Source organism: Bombus vosnesenskii, unplaced genomic scaffold (assembly GCF_011952255.1).
Source record: "Bombus vosnesenskii isolate JDL3184/JDL3185 unplaced genomic scaffold, Bvos_JDL3184-5_v1.1 scf7180000013358, whole genome shotgun sequence".
In the NCBI taxonomy this organism is placed as follows: Eukaryota; Metazoa; Arthropoda; class Insecta; order Hymenoptera; family Apidae; genus Bombus; species Bombus vosnesenskii.
Window position 1 is genome coordinate 466,137 of NW_022882992.1, and position 21,992 is coordinate 488,128.

Consider the following 21,992-nt stretch of genomic DNA (forward strand, 5'->3'; position numbering starts at 1 on the left):
CATAAAACAAGAAAACAACTACAAAACAAGAAAAAGAAACGTTACCACTGACGTAGCGGTCCATGGTCGCATGACCTGCGAAACGTCCGAGGCCAGGACGTCGAAAATAATAAATTCTAGACTTAGTAAAAAGCGCGTGAGTCTGTGAGGAAAATTTATTGTTTTATCGTCTACGAGTTTTTCCATCCCCACTTCGGAAGAAAACTTTTTCTTCCGAGGACTTCAGCATATATGAAGGGAAACGAGGAAAAGTTCGAGAGTGAGTGTCGAGTCAGTATCTGATCAGTATCGACATCACGTGAGCTCAACGTTACGTAGTCCGATCTAAAACGATGCACACTAGTCATCGAAATAAACACTGATGAAGATAAAGTACCGATTACTTTAATAACACTCTACACGTTCTCCACCTCATGTTATTATATTCATGATGGTTTTTCTACGAGACAGTTAAAGATATTTACTTAATGTTTCCCTAATTTTAAGTTAAATATTAAATTTTATTTTTCTACCTTTTTTTTTTATTATCGTATGTTTATTTGTATCTTTCGTATGTATAATAAAATATTGTGTAAATTTCTTATAAGTTTTGCATAAAAATTAGAATAATTGCAAAAATAAACAAAATTGCGATGCAATTCAGACAATGTATATATCAATTTAAAAAACGTATATTTTATACACTTACATACTAACAATATAATAGAAGTATGTTATCGTACTATAATGGATAGATAATGATGTTATATCGAATACACATGTGATATACTTAGCAGCTTTACTTTTATATAAATAATATATTGCTTAAAAAAATCAATTATTTAATACATGTTAATAAATTACGTACAAATTAATTTGAACTTATGCATCAAGTATAATTTGTATAAAATGGTACTTATACAAATTTTTAAACAAAATACATCAAACTCAAATACTTTGTTCATAAGAATTTTTAATAATTTGATGTTTTAGGTTAAATCATAAATAGCTTGCGTATCTTTATGCATTTATAAGAAATTCGAAAGTGTAAAATTGCACAGAATGCACATAATATGAAAAAATATATAAAATATCCAAAGTATAGTGCTTTTTACAATACTTAGTAATTAAAATAATTTTCTACCGTTCTATTTTTCTAATTATTTTCTCAAAAATATGACGAATTATAAACAAATTTTAATAAAGTTGATACGTTAAATGTCAAGCCTATATGTAGGTGAAGTAATACTATATTTTTAATTTTTGCACATTGTGTACAGTGCCATCTGTAGCAAGCGTAAGTGTATTATGATTTAAGTACGCAAACATCTGACATTTCTGTCAAAATCTTTTATTCGCATACGTTGATCGACGTAGATACGAAGACAGTGTCTAGTGAAAAGTTCATCCTAAAAATGTATATTGGAAGATAGCATTGAACAAAATGAACAAAAATATGAACTCACCGTCTAAACTTACGGAGTTCGCTCCGTTAAGTCCTGAAGAAAGCCAACCTGTTGTAGCTTCTCTATTTTCCAAATTTTTTAACTTCACTAAAGGTAAGATATTTAATTATTGTATCACAATATAGTTTCTTCAGTATCACAACTTGGAATAACTTAATTTACTTGTGGCTTACATTTTAGTATCTATAAATACGAGCTAAAGAATGAATATTTAAGTTAACAATTAATATACATGCTTAACTCTTTAAACATGCTTAATTGTTAGGTTCACAAAATGTTGATGATTCTACAATCTCTTCTACTACCAATGAAGAACAAAGCTCATCTGATTCTGAATCTTGGAAACAGTCAGAGAGTACTGAAAAATCACCTGAAGATGACAGTTCAAGTATGATGAACTTTCCATTAGATACTCGTGAAGGAAGAAGTTTACCAAATGTATTAAAACGTATTAGTAATATTGTAGCTTTGAAAAGTAGCGTAAGTAATGAAACCTGCCTTAAGAATATTAAGCAGTATAAATTATTTGAATTACTAATGATATTAATGTTGTTAACTTAATATAGAACTTACGCTCGTACAAAGATTCTCAGCTAAGAAGTTATTGGATGCCAGATAGTGTAAGCAAGCAGTGTTATGAATGTGGTGAACGATTTACAACTTTTCGCAGAAGACATCATTGCCGTGTTTGTGGACAAATATTCTGTTCGAAATGTTGCTCTGATCAGATTCCTGGAAAAGTTATGGGATGCACCGGTATATAAATGATAAATGGTTATTTTTTATTGTATTTATTTGCACTTGATAATAATAATCTTTTTGTAATAGGTGATCTCAGAGTATGTACATATTGTTGCAAAGTAGTTTTATCTTATTTACAATCATCAGACATGAGAAGCGATCTATCAGCAGATTTAAAGGCATTGCAAGAAGACCTGCAAGTTAAATATGGAAATAATTCACCACCTGTCACACAGAAATGTTCAAATGAATCAGTAGAAGATGAAAGTTCAATCTATAGGAAACCAAGTGTAGGGTATATGGAAGAAAAATATGCTATTGGACGGTATATTTTTAGCTGTCTCTAGCTAATGTCTCTAGTGTATCTAGCTAAATGTTATAATTTAATATGATTTAAGATTTGTGAAATATGATTTTCAGGCCAACAACTAGTTACTTAACATCACAGGAACGTTCTATTGTCTTACAAAATTCAGCTTCTTTGAGAATGATTTATGAAGAATTATTTAGATCTAGTCAAGCAATTATCTTACAAACACATAGAGTTAGACTAAAAAGTTATCATAATTGCTTTCTGGCCAATGAATTAGTGAATTGGATGATAGCACAAAATAAAGCAGCTACTCGGTAAAGCTAAAACAAATTTAAGAGAAAGTATAATAAAAAGAACAACGAGTACTGAAATGTAATATTTTATAGAGTGCAAGCTACTGCTATAGGCCAGGCATTGCTGGAAGCTGGTTTTATAGAACCAGTAGTTGCTGATAATATATTTAGTGATACAGCAACTATATTTAAGCCAGTCAAATTATCGAATATGCAAAGCATGGATTTATTAATTGAGACTCAAAATACCTGTGATGCTCAAGAACCAGCATGGGTAAAAACTATCCCACAACATGATTCAACAACTGGTAATATGAAATATTTGTATAAACTATTTTGTATATTTATTAATATATGTAAATTTTAGATTCAGAAAGTGAAACAAAACCTTCGAATTCAGTACAACAAACAACTGGACGTTTACCATCATCTAGTTCAAGTTTTTACTTAGATTTAAACTTAGAAGCATCTACTGTTACATTAAAAAGACCTACATCGGAAGACTTAACTACAATTTCTGTAGATAGTAGTGATGGTATAATTGAACAGAAGGAAGTCACAGTAAAATCGCATAAATGTAATTTTAAGATTGCTGATGATCTTTTAAATGATACACTACAAGTACAAGAATTTAAAGAAAAGAACGGTTGGCATAAACCAACAAATTTGCGAACCGTGTTTGGAGAACTACATGCATATGAATGTCTAACGTGAGTATCAAATATATATTAACAATGATAATAACAATTATATTTAAATATACTTAATTATAGATCTGCGTACAAGCAACATGAAGATTCACTAATTAAGCAACTTCTTAATAAAGAAGGTTTATCACAAAGTTGGTCAGAAGTAATACTCCCCATCGCCCACCAAATTATTGATTTTGTTAGACCAGATTTAAATCATAATGTGGATGATTTGGATATTCGACAATATGTACAAATAAAAAAATGTCCTGGCGGAAGTAGAGATGATTGTGAAATTGTGTCTGGTGTAGTTTGTACGAAAAATGTTGCACACAGAGGAATGAACGCAATGATAGCTCATCCAAAAATTTTATTACTTCAGTGTGGACTCATGTATCAACGCGTAGAAGGAAAATTATTAAGTTTAGAACCTGTGATGTTACAAGTATGAAGAAAAATTCAATAATACTATTATTTTCACATCATAAATATATCAGAAAAACATTGTTTTGTAGGAAAACGAATATTTGGGTCACACAGTTGCTAGGATTACCGCACTTGGACCAGATGTTGTACTAGTACATCGTTCTGTTTCAAGATTAGCACAAGATAGACTCAGAGAATGTGGAGTAACACTTGTTTTGAATGTAAAACTCAGTGTTCTTGAAAGGATTGCACGGTGTACAGGTGCTAATATTGTGAATACTATTGATGCACACATAAGTGCAAGGTATATGCTTGGTACATGTAAAAAATTTTATTTGCGAAACTTTTCAAATGATAAAAGTGAGTAATAAAACATTACAATTTTTCTCTCTATTAAATTTTTCTTTAGTAAACTAAACCTTAATATCTTGTTTCCTTTTTTCTAGATGGTATTAAAACGTTAATGTACTTTGAGGGATGTGCAAATCCACACTTAGGAGCTACAATCTTGTTACGAGGTGGTTCTCAAACAGAATTAAAAAAAGTAAAGAATGTGACTTCAATGATGATCTTTGCTGCTTATTCTTGGCGTCTTGAAAAGTCATTTCTTATGGATGAATTTGCAAGACCACCATCGCCTAAAGATAATCCATTTTTGGATGAAACGTGCAAAGATTTCAAAGATTTTCAAGAAACCAATAAAATATTACATGCTAAAGTTAGTGAAGAAAATGATTTGTTATTGGGTCATTGCAAAGAGTATATAGAGAATCAGGAAATTTTAAAGGTATCAGAAGTTCAAGAAGATTCTGGAAGTGTATCAAGTGATAAACTATGTCTAGAACTAGAACTTTCATTAAATGAAGGTACACCAATAAAAGACATAGTTTCATATCAGACTGAGAATATGTTGTCTTCAAACTCCATTAAACAAATATCTTCTATATTATCTGAAGATATTGATCCTTATGATACTTTAAAATTATTTAAACCCAAAACAAAATCTTCTGTAATTGACGAAAAAGCTGCAGGGAATTGCCTAACAAGTAAAACAAATAATGATAATTTAAATAATAGTTCCAATCTTGATATAGATGGCAAGCAAGATACAAATAGTACAGTGGAATTATTTGGTGGAAAGACTACGATAAAAGTGAATAAAAATATTAAAGAAGAAGTTGAAAAATCAAAAATAAAAGATAAAGTTGTCTCAGAAGAAAAACGTATTTATGGTGAATCTATTAGCGATCGTAGTGATCCTCTTCATCAATACTTAAATGAAGATGAAGAAGATGTCTTTAGTCAAACTAGTCCAAATGGACAACATTTGAGCGTTGCCGATTTACCATTATTAAATAAATTTAAGAAAGCATTAGAAGGCACTATATTAAGTGTATCGCCTTATTTAAAATTTTCTGTTCCTTATTTAGAAACTGAGACAGGAAGAAATTGTATATTGCGAAGTTTTTTCCCGAGAGAAATCTTTTATTCTGTACAATTTATGGATAAAGTAAAAGAAATTAAAACGGGTAATGTATTTACAGAACAGTCTGTAATTGAAAACCCATTAATGAATTTAAAATTAAAACCACAACATCCATTTGTTCAAGCGAGATTAACTACAGATGTGGATAGCCGAAAGGTACAAGCTTTATTAGCCAATTTTAGAGCATGTGGTAGTCGCTTATATCCAACGAATAATGTTTTATCGGATAAACAAATTCTGGTACAATCAGAAGTAACTGAACAACCTCCTATGTGGCCCGATTGTTTAGATCCTGCTAGTCATCAACGTTTATCTGTGTTATTTTGTAGTTTCTCACATACTGGTAATAGTGATACACCAGCATTTTGCGTAAATCCTTGGGTAGTTAATATGGATTTATATGGAAGAAATGATATTGCGCTTGGACGTTTCTTGGAACGTTATTGTTTAACATCTGAATATAAATGTCCTGCTCAAGCATGTCGAGCACAAATCGCTCATCATATCCGACGATTTGCACACGACGGCGGATGTATATATATTAGTTTAAGTGAAATGAGCACCGATCCATTTTCTCAAGAGAATGCAAATCAAATTTTAATGTGGAGCAAATGTATGAAATGTAAAAGCGTTTCACCAGTAGTTCCAATGTCGGATGATACTTGGTCTTTATCTTTTGCAAAGTATTTGGAACTACGGTTTCATGGAAGCGCGTACACCAGACGCGGAACAGATACTTGTCAACACTCACTTCATCATGATCATTATCAATATTTCACAAAGAAAAATATGTTAGCTGTGTTTAAATACACAAAAATATCGCAATGGGAGATTTCACTTCCACCTCCGGTGATAAATATTATGTATGATCCAAAACAACATGCAGATGTGATAGAAGAGATGAAAAGTATAGCATTGAAAGGAGACGAAGTTTTTTCTTGTATACGAGAAAAATTGACAACTTTACAAACTGATATAGATATTTTAAATGCTGTTAAACAGCAGCTATCTAAGGATCAACAGTATTTCAAAAATAAAATTGAAGAAATTCAATTGAAATTGACGTCCCCCACTTTAGAGAACAAAAAACTTGAAGGAAAAGTATCTGAAAAGCAGGTTCAAGCTCTAATGTTTAGAATTGAAGATGGAATAGTAATCCTCAAACGAATAATATCAGAAGTTGTATTTACTTGGAATGCAAATATCTTGGAAATGTCCGTTAAAAAGAAGGATGAAAGACCAAGACGGTTTACTGAACGATCGTTGACGACTGGAAGTAATAGTATAATTGATACAGATGGATATATAACAGAAGATACTGCATCAGAATCGCAGTTAGAAGATTTAAGTCCTATGTCAGCGGACTATAATGCTGTTGATGCCATTGCTGCTGCACAAAATGACTTACAAGGAATGGAAGGTTTAGAAAATTCAGACAACGAAGTCTTAGAAAATAATAATCCTGAAGACATTGTTATCATTCAAGAATCTCCAAAAATGCATCAAAGATCACATTCTGATGTTTTGCCTATTACTTTTGATGACATGCCAGATAAAAAGAAAAAGAAAAAGACTATTCTATCACAACTATTACCTTCCGTTCCTGTTACTCAGCCGATAGTAAATCCTTTAGGAACTTTAGAACATCATTTACTTCCTCTTGGGTTTGTTGATTATATTAAAACATTTCTACATATTTAGTACGTTAGAAAATAATTATACATAATTAGTTAATATTCTAAAATATCTTTGTTTTACAGATCAGTTGTACCTATAGTGGTATATGAATCAGAGCCTTCATCTATAATCGCATATGCACTTGATTCACATGACTATAAACATGTACTTCAGGAATTAATGCGTACGACGAAAGGACCTGATTTAAATCCCAGTCCCTTGAATAAGCGTAAATTCCCCGAAAATAAAGAGAATCTTCCTGATGTGATCCAATCTGGAGAATTTAAGCGGCCATCTGTTTTGTCATTTTTCCGAGGAAATAGCCCAAATCCTGCAAGTCCCTTAGACTCTGATAAAACTATTTCAAATACGGATTCTAGCATACAAAATCCATCAACAACAACAGACACAGATGAGGACAAGAAAACAACAAAACAACAAAATTACATCGAAGTTCAATTTAACGACGCAACGACAAATTTCTATTGTAGAATATATTTCGCTGCACAATTTGCTGCTTTTAGAGAAAATGCTTTACCGTGTGGAGAGGATGGTTTTACAAGAAGTTTATGTCGAAGTGTACAATGGGCTGCAAGAGGTGGAAAAAGCGGAAGCAGTTTCTGCAAAAGTCGAGGTATAATATTATATGAATATACGTATACTTTTACGTTACGTAATGAAGTACGAAATAAACTTCTCTATGTATTAATTTTCTTGATCGATATATAATTTGTTACAGACGATAGGTTTATTATAAAAGAGATGTCTAGACTAGAAATGCAAATATTTCTTGATTTTGCACCAAATTACTTTTCCTATATGGAAAAATGTCAACAGACTAAGCAGCCGACATTGTTAGGAAAGATAGTCGGCGTTTACAGAGTATCTTTTAAAAACAATACAACAAATGCAGCACTTCGAACTAGTGTATTAGTGATGGAGAACTTATTTTACAAGAGAACGATAACAGACAAATTTGATTTGAAGGGATCAGTGAGAAATCGTCTTGTAAATCCTGATGATACGTGTCACGAAGGAGAACTTGTATTGCTCGATGAAAATTTATTGAATAGTAAGTGGTGTTGTGCTAATATCATTTTATATAGATATATGTATAAAAATTTCTCAGTCAAATACATATAGGATATATTTCTAGTGAGCTGCGATTCGCCGCTCTATATCAGATCACATTCCAAAGCGGTTTTAAATAGAGCTATTGAACAAGACACAAAATTCCTGGCTGATAATTCTGTGATGGATTATTCACTATTAGTAGGTTTAGAACCAAATTCAGATGAACTCGTCCTAGGTATAATAGGTAAGTTTAGAGAATTATGAATGTAATATTTCTAGATACAAGATATCTTGGAACTATTATTATAATTACAGATTATATACGAACGTTTACTTGGGACAAGAAGTTAGAAACAATGGTGAAGAAAACGGGCATACTAGGTGGCCAGGGAAAATTGCCAACAATAATATCACCAGAAGAATATCGAGCTCGTTTCATAGCCGCTATGCACCGATATTTCTTACCTGTACCGGACAGGTGGTCTGGTTTAGGTAGAGGAGTAGAAACATGATAAATATGACTTTCACATAGTGAGATTTCCAATTTTTCACAAATACGGTATACTAAACATATTGTATATATATTTTCTATGCAGCTGACATAAATGTAACAAACAGTGTTACATATAAAGATACGTAATTGGATATTAATAATTTATAGAATTTTGTTTTTACTAGTCGACATTACGATATTTTGTAATGGAAAAGTGATAAAAATATGTTACCATTATTGTAATGGAAAGTCTCATTGTACAGTTTTAATCTCATAATTTATATAGCGATGTAACATTTAAATTATGTCGCTTGTATTTGGATTTATTAATATATTGATCATTGTATTACATGTACATAATACGTTAATATTAAAATTACCAAGCGAATTGTCTTTCCAAGTTCGAAGCACAAAGGGCGTGAATGAGAATTACGTAAAATTATATAAAAGTCTATGAAAGCACCATTATTAATGTTTTATTTAGATCAATTTTCAAAATTATGTACATAAACATTATTTATTATCATTGATAGTCAAATAAACAATAATAATAATTTTAGTAATAATAAGAGTTTCATAACATAATAATATTTTCATAATAGTTTAGATCAGTGTTTCAAAATTTCTATGTATTTAAAATGAACAAAATTTTTCTAAAAAAGATATCTTGTCATACCAATACATAATTTTAATATACCGTATATATCTTATGATCAGGTCACAAAAGAAAAATATAATAACGTATAAACTATAATACATTATACAACACTGATCTACACATTACAAACACAAAAAAAAAAGACATTAAAGCGTATACCTTACAGAAAAACATCTCATACTCAATTTTCGCATAACATCATTTCTACCATATTTACATAAATGAATGCATAATGATGAAGCTGCAGCGAAACTCGAATACTTGAACTATTCCATCTTTAAAAATTAGATTATACTGATCATAATGTCCCTTGTATCTTTCGAGACTATGACTTTATTAATTACTGTAAGTAAGAAATCTGCAACTGGCTGATGTATTTCAACATTCTATATGTTTATTCAGAGAGGGATAATAAAATGTCTTTCATTTGTTTGAAATTAAATACGAATCGATAGTAGATGCATCGCGCGATTAAGTAAACTATTGTGAAAAAAAGATTGTTCGGAGCGAAAATGAAACTAAACTTTAGATATATGTTACCGATATCTATGTAAGAATGATTGACTGAAATGGAAAACAGTTTTATTATATACTGGTTAGGTAAATTACAATAAGCTGTTGTACAAGAATTTCTGCGAATAACACGAACTCTAGGATCAAATCATTTCACATGTGAAGTAGTACGAAATTCCTATTTGTATTCCTATTTATAAATTCAATTGACGATGAAACAGCTCAGCTAATATGGCTCCACTGCCTTTTTCCTCGTAGAACAAAAATGACCTACACTGGATATACTATCTGAGCAAGTGATATTCTCGTGTAAACGACGTTCTAAGAAATGTATACATATATAATTCTTCGAGTAACTTTACATAAATACTTAGTGGACATTACATAATCAGTAAATTTCTTTTTACAATTTTTTACATAATAATTCGTCGTAATTTCGCATTCACTATAATATTAGCCTCGTGTTTCTATTCATTGCTCTTGTCGCGTTGAGCATGAACAATTCTTTTTTTTTCTTTTTCAACCTTTCGTTAGACATTTTATATTATTACTATCATTATAAAACAATGCCGACAATGATCGGATTTTACATAAAAGTCTCTGTATTAAATTCGATCGTCGTCAAAAACAAAACAGACGACAAGAAATACGAGTACAATAACCTTTTTTCAACTCATAGTCAACCGGAATCGAATTACATTCACGATGTATCTTGTTCGACTACCAAAGAAAGAGAAAAAAAGGAGAAAGAAAAGGAAATAAAATAAACATAAGCTAACATTCATCGCTAAGCGCTATCCAGTGCCGGCAATTTTTTGTACTATGGTGTGGAAGTGGTATTCGATTTCTCATTGACTTCCGCGGCCCACGAACCGCAAATGTTTCCTATCTAGCCGCGAGTCTGTAAATCGAGAAACAACAAGGAAGATACTCGGGACGGTGGAGGAGGCTTCTCGCTACTCATTTACATCAAGCGGCATTCTGGACGCATACTAATTTCATAAACGCTAAGGAGAGTATCGCTGTCTTTCATAACCATAGGAACTACCGTCCCAGCAGCACGTTTGAAAAGGAAATGAGAAAGAAAAAAATAAAAAATAGTCTTTGCAACTTCCGTTCTCGTGTTCTTCCTTCTTCTCCGTGTGTTTTCTTTTTCCCTTCTTTCTTCCCCCTTCCCTCCTCTCTTACTCGTATCACCAGAATAATCCGACGGAAGAAGAGAAGAGCTTTTTTTTTGTTTCTTTTCGAGAGGTCCTGAAGAGGCTCGACCGTGATCGACGTGTTGTGTTTCGATGTACACCATATATATGTATATATCAAAGAATAACAAGAATAAACGAGGGTCGCATCGGCTACTCTAGAGATCCACGTACGTATATCGTGCAATTCAATGAGGATAGAGATGAGGATTCCTTTCTATTAGAGACAGAGGGAGATCTTGTTTTCTTCTAGAGACGTGCACGTTCTAAATGATTAATCTGCGTTTTTCTTTCTTTGCGCACGAGATTTTTTGTTTGTTTTCTTTGCAGGAATATCATGCGTCCTTCTTCTAGGGATGAGGAGATACGAGCGCGTGAATCTCGGCTAATAAATCGCTCTCGTGGTTACGCAGCGTGTAACACTGGCGAGTCAGTCGATCTTTTATAAACCATTGCCTCCTGTTTTTAAACACCGTTTACGTGCACATCGTGCGACCTCGGGATCTTGCGCACGGGCCGCCGAATCGCAAGTCTCTTTTATCTCTGCGGCTCGCCTAGGCCCAATTGTTGACTTTGCGTTTGCTGTTGCGTGTTCCCGGTCACGCTACACCGTCCTCCGTGGTGTTGCGTCGCCATCCCCATCTGCATCGAGTTCTGATGCAATCCATTTTGGCTCGGCGACATTCCTGCAATCGAAGAACCAATTTATCATTTACACTTCCAATTTAACTCACATTTCTCTATACAACATGTACATGTATATATATAAACACATATGTATATACATAAAATTTTTCTATGGTGAGTAATTAAATACTTTCACGAGCCACTGTACATCTCTAGAACGGTTTCAAATTTTATCAATACAATAATCATGATAATCATGACTCATAACAGTACTAACAAAATTTTATGTATATAACACATACAATCATGTGTACACATACAATTTTTGTGTAGTGAGTGATTAAATACTTTCATGAGCTATTGCGCATCTCAGATTGGTTTCAAATTCTATCAATATAGTAATTACGATAGTCGTGTTTCATTACAGTGCTAATGAAATTATGAGTCAATGCTATGAAATAAAAAAAAAAAATATGCACTTGCATATAAAAGAATGTGCTATTTTGCATAGCACATACAATAGACATATATGTTTTCTGTGATAAGTGTTTAAATACTTCCAGGGACCGGTGTATATACGCGTGCAATATACATGTATATGTATTTTTTCGTATACTAAAGAGAAATCTGTAAGACTTTTAACTACAACGAACAATATTCTAGAACTAATTAGTCCATTCTATCTATAGCACATTCCGCTGTATTTTCTTTTGTAACGTGTCGTGAGTATTTCTCACTGTGATTCTTTCGAGAAAAGGTATAGAATGCCTAGGAAATCGCTGTTCTAGGAGCTCGCTAATTTTTCTTCACTGTTTATGAGAATGTCTCGCGTTAAAAGTAACGGAGAGTTTGACTCATTAAACGCTGTCTGGAACGCGCAATGAAAATATTCAAAGAATATTGGTCAATTAAGAGTCACCGTTGCCTCTATCCAATATATCATCTGTCATTCTTTTTTGGTCAATTCACATGATTGAAGTCTATTACATTTTTTGTAATCTTTCGATTCCTATAAGCACCTGTTCAAAGGTTTCATCTCTTTATTTATTCTATGACATAAATTCCAACAATTAGCTTCAGATTTTTTCGCTATTGTCTCTTCTTCTAGCCAAGCTTCTCGATGATATGAAATTCGAAGAGATTAAAATATTTAGAGGAAAATAATTAAAATTTCTTTAATGTTTCTGACTTGCATAGCGGGCTTCTGTAAAGTATCCGTTTTTTCTTCTTTTTACGAAGTTGAAACAATACGTAAGTTACGTTCTGTATACCTTGCGATAACGTTACGCGTTTCCGCAACTTTTGTTCGTTATTTTACTACTTAGCCCTTAATGGATTAAAGAAAGGCGATAAAGATATTTGTGGACTTGATGGACTTGGAGTAAGAAAACCCTCAGTCAGCGAAGTTCCGTGAATCAATTGTTTTCAAACAGACAATAATTTATCGCATCCTGATAAATTGCTGCTGTTAATTAATAGCGCATGGAATAATTTTTACGAGCCCTTTAAAAAATTATCTTCGAAATAAATAATCGAATCATGGAAAATAATAATACTTTGTTTTTACGAAAAGGATGAAGCACGAAAAGCATGCGATCTCCGTGATTGAAATAAACAAGTTTAATTTATGTTATCCAGATTATGTTACAGATTTGCAAATTTCTCAATTACTTTATAATAAATTACTTCATGTAAATAGTAATATGTGCTGTAGTAAACGTACAGCGAGGAAGGAAGGTATTCGTACAATTTAAATGAAAATATGAAGGGGGATAAATATACAAGAAAGCAATAAATAGAAAAATGCAAAGAAATAATAAGTAGAAAAATATACAAAAATACAAAAAGATAATGAAATAAAATTCACACGTGGTTGTAACATTTCGTCGGGACAAGATACGATGCTATTAATTGATATCTGTATTGTAATTAACACGTTGAACCTGGCGTGAGCCACCGCTGTGCCACAATCTGCGCTTCTATCTGACGGCGTGGACCACCGGTGGATCACGCCGCCTGATGGTGAAGAAAAAGGCGTGACCCCCTCGTGATTCACGCCATTTGTGTTTCTAATTTCAATTTATAAAAGTGTAATTTAACGAAGACGTTTCTCGATGTTACGTGGCGTTCATGGATTAACTTTTGCTCCTGTGTATTTATTACTGCGAATGACCGTAGATACGTAAGATACAATAACATGTTCTTTCACGAAGAAGTAGACCGCAACGACTATGAAACATTGGTGCAAAATATAACGTGCACATCGATTGCTCCCATAAAGTCAATAACATCTTTTTCTATTTCTGCAATAAATCGACTGTACGAATACTTTTATCTCTCACCACGGTATATATTTCTTACAGAACTGAATAAAATGCTTCTTAGAATTGCATAACATTGACAAGTCTCAAGTGCTTACGCTTAATACCATCTAAGATTCCGTAGGACATAAATTGTCCTCGTAGAAAATTGCCACATTTCATAAGCGTATTAAACTTGTTACATAATAGCATGCTAAATCAGAATTAGCAGTGTCAACGTTAACGTCTCTTCCAAAGTTTGTAGATGCTTTGGATTATATTAATTATATATTTTTGTACGTTGCATTATTAGATATAACATATACATTGATATACATTTTAATATTTTCTAATTAATATACAGATATTTAGATGTTACCTTAACTCGTTAAAGATCGAGTAATGAAATAACGCATAAAAGTTACGTAAACGCAGCGTAAAATATTTTGCGTGGAAGATCGCTACATAAATCAGATAATACGCGAAGAGAATTTCTGTGATCTGGAAAAAAGGAAAAATAATTTATTATGCTGCTGTAGATGTTCGAGCAGCTCCGAATTTTATAGAATGAATCTTTAAGAATGAGTCAATGGAATGAAAAAATCTGGACAGGAAAAGAAACAGCGACGAGAAAGATATCGGAAGAGAGGAATATTTGGAATTCCTTTTTTGCAATAGTAAAACGGAATTAGAAAAGTAAGATTCCTCTAACGTAGATTGGCTGGATGATAAGCGAAGTGTATGTTGTTTAGCGTTTGAAAGAAATAAAATTCAATGATATAAATTGGTTGAAAAAAATGATAAATGAAATGTTGCGTTAATGCAACATCAATTAAATAAAACGTATTGTTTGGTATCTTAATCGTATAAAAATTTTTCTGCATAAACAGAGCTAAAAAAGGTCGATAGATAATAAAATTCTTGGAAATCGTAATCGCGTGATAATTTATGCAATTTTAAGCTAGACACGAAGGATCATAAGAGCGCAGTTACGAAATAACGTCCAAGACTTACAAAGTATAGGAATGCACCCTTCCATCCATATAAATTGATTAGTATGCGCAATGCAGTTGAAAACTATTCTCGCGCCGGAAGGAAAATAACATAACGAACATAAAACGTGATTCAGAGAAAAATGGCAATGCATTTTCGTGTTGTGTTTGCGGAGGAACTGTTTAAAATGTTGCACGGTTTTACAATATAAACAGGAAGCTAAAATTAGAGGTCTATCTCATTATTATAGTGGCATATTCTTCTGATTGTAAAATTAATATCAAAACGAATTGTAACTAATAATAATTGGATAGAGGGGGCATGGGAAATATAAGGAAGCAACGTGACAAATAAACATTGTTATGCAATATATTGTTACGTAATATCAGTTAAAATTTCGTACGACATCACTTTTGGGGTGTGAAGCGAAAAGTTCAAAGTTGACTGAAAATTTCTGCACACAACTGTATCTTAATAGCTTATTAAAGAAAAATTTACAGAATGCGCGAAATATGAAAAAATGCATCAGATATACAAAGCAAAGCACACGTTGCAATATTTAGTAGGTGAGACAAATTTTTGTTTAGGTTTCATTTTTTTAATCAGCTTGATAAAACTATTGAATTTGCATAAAAACCCGCATTCTATCTAATAACGTCATTGTACTTCTAAAGATTATACGAAATTACAAATATCTAAACAATTTTTCGACATTGAAAAGTCATTTATTAGGTATAAATACATCGTAAAAAAGAAAGAAAAAATAAATAATATAGGTTGTCTCAGTCAAATGGAATCACCTAGATGTCTGTCTTATTTACGATTGTATGAAAAAGCTTCTCGGGCTAAGTTAGATTAACAGAAAATAAAATAAATAAAACCAAATTAAACTGTTTCAAGAAGCACGTGTAATGGGTTAAAATAATTTTTTCTCGAGGTCATTTCTCCACGAGATCTCAAGCGTAGCGGTATATTTTTATATACATCTCTATATATTTTTTTTACAGCGGCGGATGTGATTTTTTATTCTCTATACAAAAGTATTAAAGGTTCTCGTGTCTGAAAATGCTTACTTCGAAAGATATCGTAACTTGAATTTTGTAAAGTTCGGCGTATGAGAGAGAAGAAAAGGCGCGAATATTCTTCTGTTTATGTTTTCCTGGTCTTTCATACAGTACATTTTAACGGAATTAAAATCGAAATATCTTTTAAACTGTGCATTTCCCGACATACCTTTTTCGATACTTTTGTACAGAGAATGAAAAATCATGTCAACTGGTGTAAAAAAGTACATGGTATGTATATAAGAAAGTAAAAAAAATATATATATATATTAAAATCTCCTAAAGAAGTAAACTAGAGAAAAAAATTCTTTCCACCGTTACATATGCCCCTTGAGGTAGCTTAACTTTGTCCTGAGAAGTTTTTTTACGCAGTCGTAAATATATAGACGATCTCATTTAGCTGAGATATCCTGTATATAAAATAAATATACAGGCTGTTACAGAATTGGCGGTACAAGCCGCAAAAAGCGAATTTACATGAAGAAACAAATCGAAAGTGTAGAGTGATATTTTTTGTCCGAGATTTTATTCTCGAGAAAATCGAGTTTGAACATTTATTTTGTTTTATTCCATTTGTTGTATGTGTGTGTGACAAGAAAACTCATTAGCAATACAAAAGAGGAAAGATGCACGAGTAAGTGAGTAATCAATTAATAATTATAGTTATTATGTACTTAATAGCTAGGATCGGTTCTGGCTAATGTGCGATTAAGAAAAAATAGCTAAGTATTTTTAAATAGAACATAGTGTCAAGAATTGCCAACTACCAGAATAAGAACAAAAACAAGGAGACAGACAAGATCTGTAGCGATATAGGAGATCGTTGGAATTTAAGTAAGCGAGATGGTTGCAGAATAAAGATCAGTGGATGTATAATATATGCACTATTGGCATGTAGTATCATAAGGTTGAGGCGGCTAAAATAACCGTACAATGTACGACGACGTTCAACTCGCAATAGCTCAGGATGACGTAAGTTTTTCGATGGAACATTAAGTTTAAATTTCTCTATAATGTCAGGACAGGTCATTAGGCCATATGCTTTATGTACAAATGAAACATTATATACTTTTCTCCTGTTGTTCAAAGTAGTAAGACTAGTGCTGGCTAGCATATGAACGCAAACGCGTCAGGTTTGTCACTTGATAATTAATTAATTAATTATCGACTGGATATAAATAAATAATCGGTAGGAGGTTGTTCTAAATGCGAAAATAAGTGAGAAACATACAACGAAATTGTATCCTATAAGGCTTCATTTTCAAGAAAATAGGGATATTAATATGCTTAGTTAAGAACTGGTCTATGATTTAGTACACGTCTATGATCTTTATATTTTTCTCGGGAACAAAGAGTCTCATGAGGAAAATTTATTCTACAGTTTCGACTTAATTTCGCATCTAAAATGTCCTGCTATTGATTATTTATTTCCGTCTAGTCCGGTATTAGCCACATTCAAGCATACTTGATTTTCAAACTCGATTTTTTCGAAAATGAAGCTCCATACGAAACAGTGTCACCCCACGTTTTCGACTTATTTTTTAATATAGATTTTCCATCCTTTCAGCTTGTACTAACAGTTCGGTGACACCATGTCCAATGTAAAGTAAATATAAATAATATAAATAAATATAAATAATATATATGCATAATAAATATAAGTAAATAAATAACGCAAAGCAAAACTCACCTGATGGAGTTTTGTCGCCTGCGGACATTTTGGAGAACGCCAAAAGCGCGTCAGGGAAATTTGGTGGTGTGGCCGGGGTGTTGCATGGCGTTATCTACAAAAGAAACGTATTTTTGTAATGATTACGTGTTTCGATAACGCCATCGATACAGCCGTCTTATATTACGGTAGCTGCATGTGTTTGTTTACGTTCCTGGAACGTTGCGTGCATGATTATTTAGGTCGAGACTAGGGCGCATGTCTGCGTGGTCATAAACATAGATTCTTCATTTAAAGATCGATACCTACAATCAACCTCTTTCGCGTGTTTCGCTACAAGGCCTAAGAGGATACAGGTTTTACATGCCGATTAGGGATAGCGTTCTACATACTCTCGCATTCTACTACGTAAGAGTTGAATATCAATTTATAAACTATTACGAGAGATGTTTCTGGTTGTCTCTCCTTTCGATTGAGGATGTTTTATTCGATCTCCTTTATGTTTCGAAGTAAACATTTTATTCGCGTTATACACGTTGATATATTTTTTGGAAGAATTCATGAAGCTTATTTACATTCTTTAGGAAATGTTTACGTATAACGTGCAAATCAAATTCTTTTACTGGTTATGTAATTATTTACTTTGCACACAAGATACAAAGATTTTATGTTTTTGCTTAAACAAATTAATTCTTGTTATAGGTTGGACCGTTTATTGTGAATATTGTGGATATTCGTCGCTAACCTCAATTGTATAATACACACATATATTCATATTTTTTCTAGAAAAATTCATGAAGTTTATTTACGCTCTTTAAAGAACATTTATGGCAAATAGAAATTATTGTTCGTTAATTATTTGCTTTCGATACGAGATACAAAAATATTATTACGTTTTTTACGCAAATCAATTGATTATATATCGTTATATTTTAAATGGTTTATTAATGGTTTTTTTTAAAACATGTAATAAGTATTAAATATGGTCGAATCGGTATTTTAAGATTTATTAATATAACGGACGATCCAAGGTGCCCTGTAGTATTTGGGAACAAAAAAAAAAAAAAAAAAGAAAACAAAAATAGCAAAGAGAAGTTTACAGAATTCAAATACAAGGAATTCAACGTCAAATATTGAGTTCTCTCGGTAAATAGATAGGTGAAATTAGTTCAACTACTTCTATCTCTCGATAGAGAATTATTTCGACATAAAACTGGCTAATAATTGGCAAACAAGGTTAAACATGGTCATACATGGTCCGTATGAATTATTTTTCATTGTTTTCACATGCAGAATCCACTTTGTATGCTTATGTATAAATAATATAAATATCTGGTAATTTCAATCAATTTGAACGGAAAGTTCGTTTCGTTTTTACGTTCAAATCGAAGGACGTGCCTTCCCCTTTACGTGTATCGTTTTCAATCGATGTATGCGCCATTCCTTTCGATGACTTTTCGCCACCTTCGCGGTAGCTTCGTTATTCCATCGGCGTAGAATTGCTTGGTCTTCCGAGAAAAAGAAACGTTCCACTCCGTTTTTCCAGTCTTTCAAAGAAGACAAGTTCTCATTGTTGAGGTGGTTTCGCAACGAGCGGAATAAGTGATAGCCTAAGCGTGTAAGATCGGAAGAATATGGTAGATGGGGCACAACTGGCTGTCCAAGATGCACCAACTTTTATCGTATGACGATTAACACGTGTGGCATTGCATTGCGTTAGTGAGCTATGTATGAACTTGTGTTAGGTCAACAAGAAACAAGTACTTCCAAAAATGTTTGTTTTACACTCTGATCGGTTGTTGTCTGTTAATTAATCAACGATACCAGGTTGGATCAATTAAATCGTGGCTAATAGTTATTGTTTAAACTTCGATCCATCTTGCTACGAAAAAAGGAATGAACTTTCTGTTCAACCCAATTTAAACTGGGGAGATGTAATACACAATACGGGTATATTCATCGAAAAAGTATATCTGCCTATGCTATAAAGATAGAATAACTATACCTAAGATAAGAAAATTTATGCTAAGGAATCCAATTCACTGTGCCAAAAAGTAGACTATTATTGTAATAGACATGAAGTCTTATACGTAATAAATATTATTATTATTATTATTATTATTATTATTATATACAGTAAAGCTTGCCTTGTCGGATCTAAGAGGGAAGGGAAACTGCTGGAATAATAGAACAATCACTTTTCCTATGCGAAATCTCATTGATTCGAATACAGATCAAGATCAATTGACAGACTCTTGAAATATTTATGGGTCCTATATCCCCGCGGCTGCAAAGTCACATGATTCTTTTAACGTAGGTGAACTGGGTAGAGTTACATTCACTTTGTACTTCGAACCATCGAAGCACTTCTTTGGATGCCACGAATGCTTTGGCATGAGAGGGCACCTCTTCGTCACCACTTTCGTTTGCTGTCTCCTGCGTTCGCATAAAATCATCATTATTGTCGCGTTTATCGCGATGAAACCGTTTCATCGTGTCGCTATATTTAAGGTTTTTCTACAGTTGCCAGTGTCCGGGAAATCTACGCGCCCTAAATAATTTTCAATATCGTGTTTCTATTTTTCAACATCACGCGTTTCTGTTAATTCCGACGCACTAACGCTAGTTTCCAGTTTTCTAATGACGTCGTCGTATTTCCTCTCGATATTTGAATAGAACGCTATTAATTTCATTCTAAATTCTCACAATTCGAATTCGCTCGTTCGAATGAAGGAAAAAGTACGCTCTATGCATGAACATTCGCAAAGATATGTACATATCCGACACGGAAAAAGACATTCATTACTGGGAAATGTTACGTTCGAATAATAGAGCGTTCGGATATAAGGGTATTTGGATATTAGGATATTCGGTTACTTTCAAGGAATACTTTCGTGAGCCTGTCTATAAAATACACGCGATGTCTTATAACTATGGAACCGTATTTTCTATTTCATTCGTCAAATTTGCTTGGGTAACGTAACTATTTGCTGGCAAGGAAAGGTTTTATTATGGAGAAGTTACGCTTGTTTCCTATTTGTATTTTGGAAATACGGAACAAGATGTCGGTTTCTCCTATAAAGCTAAAAATATCGAACGAACGTTTTACGTAAGCCGCAACGAAGCGGTACATGCGTCTATGGTAGGCGGTTGAAAAGAGAACGACAAAAGTAGCTGCGAGTGAGAACTCGTCGGTTGTTAAGGTCATCGAACCTTCGGCTCCTGAATGTGATGTCGGTGTACCAGGTGGACAGAACGCAACAATATGAGATGCACACGTGTTCCTACACTGTTCACTGACTGATTACATAAATAAATAGGAAGATGCGTGACAAGATTGTCAATAATTCTCCAACGTCTTCCTTTCTTTCTTTGCTTAGGTTTTAGCTTTGCTCGAGCAATTAGCATGTATTGAAACAGATAACGTAATAACGAGTGGCAAACGAAAATAATAACGAATATTTGAAAAATATTATAAACACATATCGATGTATATGGCAAACTACATAAACATGTGTATCATAAATTGCATAATTTTATTCAACCAGCTCCAATGTCAATTCTCTGATGTTGTATGATATTTGAATATTTCAATTGATTGGAATAATCAAGTACAACGAGTTGGAACAAGTTATAAGGAAACAAGGAAAACCTAAATGATATCATAACCACCGATAAAAAAAGCGAATGGTCAAATTTTAGCTTAAATTAGATAAACTGCTAAAATATTTTCAAAACACATGCTCCTATGTTTATATATTTATGTAACGATATAATTTGTCCTCGACAATACGTATAGCAATACTTAAGTAATATACATTTTATTAACACTCTATTTAACGCACGATGATGATTGAGGAATTTCTCCACTCCTTTTCTTTCTTCTCTTCGATACTATTGGATGTAAGGATATTAAAATAAGACAACAAAAATGTTACTAATTAATTTCTCGAACGTGTGCAGCCGATAACGATGCAATTTATAATTGACTGCCACGATCTCATAATGAACAACATACACCACAGCTTAAAAGTATTGTTTATTTTTGTCTGGACATATTTCAATTACAAAACTACAGTCAAATCAAGTTGCGATGATTATGTTCTCCGTAACCATCACACTTACGAATAATAATATATTACAAATCGATTGAATTAATTTGTAATATATTATGAATTGATTTTCGAAAGTCAATATCACGTAAGAAATTGGCCTTTGTAATTGTCATACCCTAGAGAACTATCTTATTAGTCGACAAGCTTTTTATCTTCAAATTATTTAATTTTTAATCACGAGATTAGGGAGAGTCTTCTAAGCTAGTAGAAAAACTTT

At 32.6% G+C, this 21,992-nt stretch overlaps 2 protein-coding genes across 3 annotated transcripts in view; one reads left to right on the forward strand and one right to left on the reverse strand.

The window, feature by feature from the left end:
• The first annotated feature begins 1,423 nt into the window (after positions 1–1,423).
• LOC117237150 (1-phosphatidylinositol 3-phosphate 5-kinase) lies at positions 1,424–9,025 on the forward strand. The gene is made up of 14 exons (XM_033500832.1): positions 1,424–1,538; positions 1,711–1,925; positions 2,012–2,201; positions 2,274–2,511; positions 2,607–2,813; positions 2,886–3,100; positions 3,160–3,502; positions 3,566–3,926; positions 3,997–4,267; positions 4,354–7,057; positions 7,154–7,704; positions 7,810–8,142; positions 8,227–8,388; positions 8,460–9,025. Exons 1-14 carry the CDS (start codon positions 1,424–1,426, stop codon positions 8,654–8,656), a joined length of 6,102 nt encoding a protein of 2,033 aa, XP_033356723.1. The 3' UTR covers positions 8,657–9,025.
• An 835-nt stretch (positions 9,026–9,860) lies between these two features.
• The window catches only part of LOC117237151 (UBA-like domain-containing protein 2), a 91,456-nt gene continuing 79,324 nt past the window's right edge, over positions 9,861–21,992 (reverse strand). Inside the window, exons 3-5 of one of the 2 annotated variants that reach the window (XM_033500835.1) lie at positions 17,682–17,775; positions 14,314–14,435; positions 11,598–11,693 (exon numbers count right to left, since the gene is read on the reverse strand). In XM_033500835.1, the coding sequence (XP_033356726.1) occupies positions 14,356–14,435; positions 17,682–17,775 (174 nt within the window). In that variant the 3' untranslated portion in view covers positions 11,598–11,693; positions 14,314–14,355. Of the gene's footprint in view, positions 11,694–14,313; positions 14,436–17,681; positions 17,776–21,992 lie in introns of both variants that reach the window. The other variant, XM_033500833.1, reaches the window with a different exon arrangement.

Excerpts from the sequence above, each read along its gene's own strand:
- LOC117237150 (XM_033500832.1), top strand. The coding sequence starts at position 1,424 with ATGAACAAAAATATGAACTCACCGTCTAAACTTACGGAGTTCGCTCCG. Across the intron at positions 1,926-2,011 it reads TTGTAGCTTTGAAAAGTAGC|AACTTACGCTCGTACAAAGA; the intron begins GTAAGTAATGAA and ends AACTTAATATAG. Across the intron at positions 7,058-7,153 it reads CATCATTTACTTCCTCTTGG|ATCAGTTGTACCTATAGTGG; the intron begins GTTTGTTGATTA and ends TTTGTTTTACAG.